The sequence below is a fragment of the Sceloporus undulatus genome, unplaced genomic scaffold (genome assembly GCF_019175285.1).
Source record: "Sceloporus undulatus isolate JIND9_A2432 ecotype Alabama unplaced genomic scaffold, SceUnd_v1.1 scaffold_24, whole genome shotgun sequence".
Taxonomy (NCBI): domain Eukaryota; kingdom Metazoa; phylum Chordata; class Lepidosauria; order Squamata; family Phrynosomatidae; genus Sceloporus; species Sceloporus undulatus.
Window position 1 is genome coordinate 845168 of NW_024802946.1, and position 8886 is coordinate 854053.

At 45.2% G+C, this 8886-nt stretch overlaps 1 protein-coding gene across 1 annotated transcript in view; it reads right to left on the reverse strand.

Moving 5' to 3' along the window:
- LOC121917602 (tyrosine-protein kinase receptor UFO-like) overlaps positions 1–8886 on the reverse strand; it is a 48679-nt gene extending 39793 nt beyond the window's left edge. The window contains 1 exon segment of the mRNA XM_042443692.1: positions 7994–8886. Coding sequence (XP_042299626.1) covers positions 7994–8069 — 76 coding nt within the window. The 5' untranslated portion in view covers positions 8070–8886.

Below are 8886 nucleotides of genomic sequence, written 5' to 3' on the forward strand. Positions count from 1 at the left end.
ACAACCCACTATTGCAGGGTTTTTGAATTTGAATCAGGTTTCTGCACAGGATCCGTCCCATGTGATAAACTCTGCAGAAAACATGGTGCTTCCAGATGCTGCCAGGATTGCAACACTCATCGCTCTTTGCCAGCAAGAGTCAATGATGGAAGAGGATGGGAGCTGTAGTCCAACATCTGGAAGGGCCACAGATTATTCCTCCCTGCTCTAATCGGTGGCTATTACCAGCTCATTCCTATGCAGCGTAAACTATGTTATCCAGCTGTATATGGGGACGCAGAAGTTGGCTGAAGTTTTTCCAGCCTAGATCAGTAATGTGGACTAAAAGTGCGTCATTACAAGGCTCTTCCATCAGCTGCGAAACAAGGAGAATTTATACAACCCTTTGGGAGGCATACGCCAAGTGAAGGATGGAGTGTGTGTTTTTGTGTGTATGTAAAGTAGAGAGGGCAGGGGGTGGGTAAGTCCATAAATCTGAGAATATCCTGCCTCATAGCCACAGTTAACTCTTGAGGAATGAGGGACACATTCCAGGGCCTGAGAAACAAACCATTGTGTATTTGGACAGCACCCAGGACTCAGTCTTAGCCCTCACATTTCTTTCTCTGTTCATGGAACCGCCATCTATATGGCATCTGACTAGAGATGGGAAAGGAATTTATACAATCGGCCCTCCGTATCCATGGATTCTTTATCCACGGATTCAGGCATCTATGGCTTGAAAATATAGTTGTCCCTACATATCGACGGATCTTTTTATCCACGGATTTGAGCATCCACGGCTTGAAAAATATTCAAAAAATGTATAAATCCTAAAAAGCAAACCTTGATTTTGCTATTTTATACAAGGGACTCCATTGTATTTAATGGGACTTGAACATCCATGGATTTTGGTATTCGCCGGGGGACCAGGAACCAAACCCTAGCAGATATCAAGGGCCCACTGTATCTATCTATCTATCCATCCATCCATCCATCCATCCATCCATCTATCTATCTATCTATCTATCATCTTCCAAAAAGCAAACCTTGATTTTGCCGTTCTGTATAAGAGACATCATTTTACTATGCCATTGTATTCAATGGGACTTGAGCATCCACAGATTTTGGTATCCACAGGGAGTCCTGGAACCAAATCCCACTGGATACTAAGGGCCCACTGTACTATCCAAATCTTAAAAATGAATGTATCCAGGTTTTGGTCTGTGAGACTCTTTGCAAAAGCATGTCCATACTTTTCCCATCACTGGGCACAGACTACAACATACTTTAAATCATCCCAATATGGCAAGGATAGTCCGTATTAATCCTCAGTCCTACTTTTTCAGCGTTTTAAAAATTGTCCCAGTGTCTCTCTCCTCCTCCCGCTTCCCTCCTTTGTCCTCAGCTTGCTGCAGTTCCTGCAAACTTATGTTCGCATTGCTTTGCACTCAGTTAACTCAATAGAGGGAGTTGTAGCAAAAGGATTTTTTCACTCAAATGGATCAGCAGAAAGAGAGGAGAATGGTGAATCTTGCCCTTCCCAGTAGGCTCTGGCAAAAGCAACTTGTTGCAACCCTTCCTAGCTTGCATGTCCTTCCTCATTAATAATGTTAGCTATCTTGGCCACACTCAGATGTTGTCTGACCAGACGTGTCTTTGCTGAAATGTTGGTGCTTAGAGCCACTCAGTCTGGAGGCAATGGCATGCACAGTGGTTGCATGGATGAATGTGGGATGGGGTGCACCATTCGAAATTGAGCAAGGAAAGGAGAGGACTGATAAAATGGCCCCCTATGGACTGGACAGCTGTTTCGGTCCCCTTTCCATGCTCCTGACATCACTGAGCAAACAGTGCCAACCACTCCACCTCTCCCAGTCCCAAAGGGAGGAAAAATTGGCACAGACCGTTACCCAAAGGGTGGAGAGCCGTTCCTCTCCCTTCTTAGCTAGTTATCACAGACCATTCGGGAGCCTGAAAGGAGTCCCTGAGGTCTGGAAGACAAAAACATGCCTCCTCCTTCTGCTCCTCTGGACTGAAGAAAGACAAGCCTATTCTACATCTCTCCTTTATTGCCTCATTCACCAGATACCGACTCTCTCGACCACCACCTACACAAGCAACTCTTCTAGAGAAAGTCATCCCCTCGCCTCCCAAGTTTTGCAGCATCCCAAGACAAAGTGGGAAGAGGATAACACTATCAGCTGGCCATCTTGAATAAAGATGGAGTCAAGGATGCGAACGCATTCGAAGCACATTCAAGGCATGCAGAGTTTTATCCCGGATCCATTTGCATCAGTTATTCACACAGCTGAGAATACGAATCTTAGAAAAACTCAGGGGTTATTCAGATAGTGAAAATAATCCAGGTGGAATCTGGGTTGAATTGTTGTTCACATGCATTTCGAATGCATCCGATTAAGTTGGTGGGGCTGCCAAAAAAACCACTTAACCTAGGATAATTGATGTCAATCCTTTCCCCAAATTCCCCCCCCCCAAAAAAAAAACCTGGATTTTCAGCTGTGTGAATAACTGATAAGAATAGATCCAGGAGAAACTGGGAGAAAACTCTGGATGTCTTCAACGCACTCCGGATACAAGATGTAAATTTATGCTTCTCAGTCATGCTCAAAATGGAAGACATTTTGGAATTCCTCCTGGACAGACGGTTGAAATGTAGGACACATCCAGGAGAAGGAGAACATCTGGTCACTCTGTAAAGAGACAGTCTGCGTGTATTTATCTTGGCTTTGCTGCTATTAAAGCCACAAGAGTACAGCCGGAATGAGAGGTGGCTGGCAACATTCTTTGGTGTTCCACCTCCAACCAAACCCCATTCAGTTTTACAAGTTCAGCATTGGTCCTCCTCGACTTCAGCCATCACTGCTGTCTCCAAACCAGGGCTTGGGAAATTTGCTCCTGTGGACTACCAATACTGGAATCTCTCGGCCGTCATTGCTAGGGGCTGTAGCCTGCAAAAGTAAATTGCTCAAAGCTCTGCTTGGAGAAGTAGGACAGCATTTTTGGTCCCTTCTTTAAGGGCACTCATTCCACAAGAGACATCTAACTACCATGCTAAGGGTGCTAAAAAAAACAAGGGGGTGTGAGAAAACCAATCTCCTTCCAATAAGCCACAAAGCAGCGGTATGTGCCATTATTAGCCAGCTTAACTGATGGAAACTGATGTTAAAAGGAGTCAAATCCATCCACTCTATAATACACCCCAAAAGAAAGTAAGAGAGGGAGATAATGGGGGAGAGAGAAATAGCTGGAGAGATAAAATAGATACCGGTGGATGGATGGATGGATGGATGGATGGATGGATGGAGAGGGAGAAAGGCAGTAAGAAAGGATGAATGGAGGGATAGATAGATTAAGATAGAGATAAGATAGGATGGATGGGTGGATGGCATATAGATAGACAGATAGGATAGATAAATAGCTAAGGTAGGATAGAGAGACAGAGACAGATAAAATGACAGGCAGGCAGATAGGTAGATAGATATAGATAGACAGATAGATAGATAGATAGATAGATAGTAGGTAGATAAGATAGGATGGCTAGATAGACAGATGGAATGACAGGTACACAGGTAGGTAGGTAGGTAGGTAGGTAGAGATAGATAGATAGATAGATAGATAGATAGATAGATAGATAGATAGATGTAAGCTGCTCTGATACCCTTTTGGCTGAAGAGCGGGGTATAAATACTCTAAATAAATACATAAAGTCAGGACAGGATAGATAGATGTTAGCATGGATAGATATTCAGTAAGATAGGCAGGCAGGTAGGCAGTATTCCATTTCTTGGACACTTCAATATCCTGGGCACTTAAAACCTGTTTCTGAAACCTTACGCTTGCAAAGAGCAGCCACTCCCTCCAATCCTGGCCTCATGCAAACAGATCCTCTGTTCCCTAAAAACATGGTGTAAGATTTGCATTTGCAATCTGGAGCGCAGATGACATGCTAATGCTGATACAGACTTGATGAAAACTGTGCGTGTGTGTCCCCTCCTTGATCAGGGTGGAAATCGTGCAACCTTCCAGATGTTGTTAGACTGAAACATTCAGCATATCAGCATTGGAATCTGCAGTCTAACAGCATCTAGAGGATGGGACAACTTGCTTTAAAAGGACAACCGTCATTTCCAGTTTTTACAGCTTCTTTCTTCTCGGGGTTGGGGACAGGGGCTTTATGGAGTTCAGATTTAAATTTACACTTTGTTGTGTATCCTATAACACAACATTAAGTTATCACCTGCTACTACTCAAGCTAAGGCCCAAGCCTATCTGAAGATCTTATGCATCATCGAGTGATTTTACAGAATGTAGAGAGCCAGCATAGTGTTGTGGTTTGAGCATTGGACTATGACTCTGGAGGCCAGGATTTGAACCCCAGCTCAGCCATGTAAGCCTACTGGGTGACCCTGAGTAAGTCACACTCTCTCAGCTTCAGAGGATGGCAATGGCAAACCCTCTCTGAAGAAACTTGCCATGGAAACCCAATGATAGGTTCATCTTAGGGTGGCCATAAATTGAACATGACTTAAAGCCACACAACAACAACCATAACCTATTTTTCAGTGGACATGTTGTGCCTTGCCCTTTATCCTCCCACATCCAGTGGTCTTCTTTTTATCCGCTTACATTTTCCTATAGCAAAATGCATGACTCTCTGAATGGAGTGTTTCTCTTGAGCAAGCAGTTAAGGCAAAAACAGGCAAAAGTTGACTGTTTAATTGTTCATGTGATTCTTTGGTGTAATGTTTGACCGCAATTGTCTGGAATAATCTTCCTTACTATTAATAATAGGGCTTAGGTGTTTCAGCTCACCATGACATCACTTGTTTTGCCAATTCTCCTGAAATGCTAGGTGGCCTAGCATGCATTTCCAAAGAACCCCGTGCGCAGACATGTTGCAACCATACCAGTTCAAAAGCATGAATCAGGTCCCACTGAACCATATACTGGTGTGGTGGTTGCTATGTGCCTTCACATCGCCACTACCCTGCCACAGGGTTTTACTGGCAAGATTTCTCCAGGAGAGGTTTCAGATTGGCTTCTTAGTAGGCTGAGAAAATACGTGACTTGCTCACAAGGTGCATACCTTCCAAATGTCCAGATGTGCCAATTAATCCTCTGTCATCCTACTTTTTCGCATGCTTTTCAAATGTCCCGGTTTCTCTCCACTTCACTTCTTTGTCCTCAGCATACTTCAGTTGCTGCAAACTTAGCTCAAAATTATTTTGCACTCAGTTAATTCAACAGAATCTGGTCCTTCCCAGTAGGCTCAGGACAAAGCAAACTGCTGCAGCCTCTCCTTGCTTTTGTGTGCTTCCTCATATATAGCTTTTGCCACCCTGGCCCTATTCTGATGTTGGCTGGTTATATGTGTCTTGGTTTCCGTCTGTGAAATATTGGACAATATCAGAGTGGGGGATTATCACACCGCCAGTTATGGCACAAACCAATCGGCATAGTTCCGATTTGGCAACAGTCCTGACCATGTGACGCAGTGCGCAGACTGCTGCTATCCTGCTTTAAAACTGCCACTTTTCATTCCGCAATTACGCAACAATACTGCATCCAGCAACCAATGCAATCATGGACGTGCCGTTGTTGCGCAATCTCGCAACATTGCGCCACTCCCTCCCTTCTAGTGAGGTTGAGGTACTCATGCGCAGCTTTAAAAAAAAAAGCCCCCATTTAAAAAACGGGGTCAGTTCCTGCCGCTCTTATTGCGAATACATCCCGGTTTTCAGAGACATGTGTCATCTAACGCACGGCTGCAGCATGTCATGGTTTCATTTCTTTTGGGTTGCCAACAGTTAGCATCATGGTGCGATAATCTCCTGGGTTTCCATGGCTGAGGACGGATTCGAACCTGGGTCCCCCCAGAGTCGAAATCCAACGCTCAAACCACCATGCTACACTGACTTGCTTCCCTATGGACCATAATGTAATACAGTCAAAGTGGCTAAGAAATACCAGAAAGGTGGGTCTTATCCTTTCAGTGCAATCTTCTGGTGGAATGAGAATTGCAACCTATGCAAGCAGCTACAGATATTGCGCTTGACGGTGGAATTCCAGATTAGTCAGGAATACATCTGGTATTATTCCATCTTTTATTCAGCAGGGGGTACCAAAGGGGTGAAAAAGCACCTGGCGTCAGAGAAGACTCTGGGACAGTTTTGCTTGGTGCCGGCTCAACTGTTCCATTGTTTTACACATTCTTTTAAGTATACAGTAGAAAGGATGCCATTGTTTTCTGCCTGTAAGTCACCTGAAGTACCTTGTACAAAGGAGGGAGTATACATTAATAAATGATCATTTCGTCTCCTCGGTACTCGGCCCTTGGGTTTCACCCTTCAGAATCTAACCCTCGTCTTACACAAGGCATCAGATATGTAGCACCACACCCTTTTAGTTTGGCTCCGTTTATGAATATGAATTTGGAGAGCTCTTTCTGGCATTTTTTTTCCCATCCCTCCAGCATGACTTCCAACCACAACTTTACTCAACAAGGAAGGGGGAAAAACCACTTCTAAAGAAACAACACCAACACCTTGGACAATGACTCCGGGGACCAGGGTTTGAATCCTGGCTCAGTCATGCAAACCCACTGGGTGGGCAAGTCACACTCTCTCAGCCTCAGAGGCTGGTGACCTGCAGGTGGAGTTTAAGAAGTTACCTGGTTTCAGACTATTCCTCCCAGCATCCCCCAGGAAGCATGCTGTCCAGGGGATTCTGGGAGTTGTCATTCAAAAAGGTAAGTGATAGAAACTGTTGTTGACCCTTGAACTGCCAGTTCACAGAATCAGAGCAGTTTCTCTAGGGACCCACCTGCAGCACTGAAGTTCTTTCTTGGCTCCAGCTTCAGAGCATTGTTTTACCTTGCAATCTTCAAGTCAAATAGAGTCAGGTTTCCCCTGTAAACCTAGAGGCAACGGAGTGGGAGAGTCTGGGATCTAGCAATGGTGGTGACTGATGTGGCCCAGCTGAAGGCACCTGAAGTGGGCAATTTCCTAAAGCCTACAAGAACACACACAAACACACAAAATGTCCCAACACAGACAACTGAATCATCATCTCCCCACTCTGCCATCAGATCACCAGACTTGGCAAGAAAAGGAGACTTGCTCACTCCGAAATCCCACTCTGGCCAATATTTGGAGTGGAATGGAGAAGAGCATCAGACCTGCTGTTGTCACTGTGTGCCTCCAGTAATTTTTGACTTATGGTGACCCTATCATGGGGTTTTCTTGGCAAGTTTCTTCAGAGCAGGTTTGCCATTGCCGTCCTCTGAGGCTGAGAGAGTGTGACTTGCCCAAAGTCAACAAGTGGTTTTTTTTAGGCTCAAGTGGGGAATCAAACCCTGATCTCCTGAGTCGTAGTCCAACACTCAAACCACTACACTGTGCTGGCTCTCCGACATGAGTTCAAATTCTTTGCTCAGCTGCAGAGTTCACAGGCTAGCCTTGACCCAATCACCTCATCTTTGCCTACCTCACAGGGCTGTTGCGATACCGCCACGGGGTGTCACTTCTGCTTCTTGAAAGAACAGACAACGCTCCATCACCCATGCTTCTTAGACTGTCTAGATGTTCAAGACTCCAGGGCAGTACGTAACACCGAGAGAAAGCATGTTTTAGCATCACAACAACCCTTGGAGTAGGTTGGGTCGAAAGACAATCACTTGCCCAAAGCCATTTCGGAGAGCATCTTGGCCAAGGAGAGACTTTCTATCACTTGACCCTGACACCAACCCTGCGAGGTAGTCTAAATCTGAGCTGTGATATCCTATCTCTCATTGAATGTCACACTGCCAAAAAATTAAACCACTTGTATCCAGACATCCAGACATCTTGATCTACTTTCAACCTTCTACTTATCGCATCACACTTGATTGTGGTACTCTTGGTAACATCCACTCTGTTGTTGTTTTGAACACAAGACCAATGCTGTGCCCTCTGTTTCACATCCACAAATCCCCATGCAGGCACATCCTTACCTTCCTGGGCACTGCTGATGCCAGTCCACCAAACCATCAGGCAGGAGCAAAGAAGAGATCGGCCAAGTTGACTCATTTTCCCGAGACCAAAGAGTCTCCAAACAAATCTCAGCCTGCCCAAGAGAAAACTAAAGGCTCATTGGCAGAGATGTGGGGAGAGGGACACCAAAATTTGGGGGACAGATTCTCACAAGTGTCCGGCAGCTCCCCGGTTTGTGGAGGAAAAGGCTGAAGGGAGAAGTTGTCGCTGGAGCCGAAAACAAGTGACGAAATCGAGAGTGAAGTCAGCACCCAAGAGATGGATGGAAAGATGGATCCAAGGTTTTGAAACAAAACAAAGGCAACTTCGTTTTTTTTGCTTTCCCCGACTTGCCAAAACTCCTGGTGGAAATTCCAGATAAGTTTCCCAACTCGGGATAATGGTCCCTATCACAAAAAGGACAAAAATCCAAAGGAGAGCCAACGAGAAAAGGTCTTGCCTTCAAATTTCCCACTTAAGAGTTGGCTTCACTTGTCACAAGAGTGTTGTTTTTCCATCCTGGCTTGTCCCAAGTCCTGCACCTGATTTTCTTTTCCTCTTCTGCCTCCTCTTGCCAGGCAATTCTTCCTTCTGCTCTGGTTTTGTTTGCTTCTTCTGACTCGAGGAGGGAAGAAATAGATCTGTGTAGCCCAACAAACTTGCGCGCCCAACGTCTCCAAGAGTGCCAGCCTCTCTTGAGGACCAAAGTGCTGACTTCTCCAAAAAGAGAAAGGAGAGAAAGAGAGAAAATTAGGGAAACAGCTCTTCCTTTTTGCTCTGCCCCTGACTCACCCACTCCCACACACTACTGTTGAAAAGTGCTTTGGTTAAAAGGCCTGCCAGAGCTTAGCAAGTTGAAAGGGAGAGAAAGGCT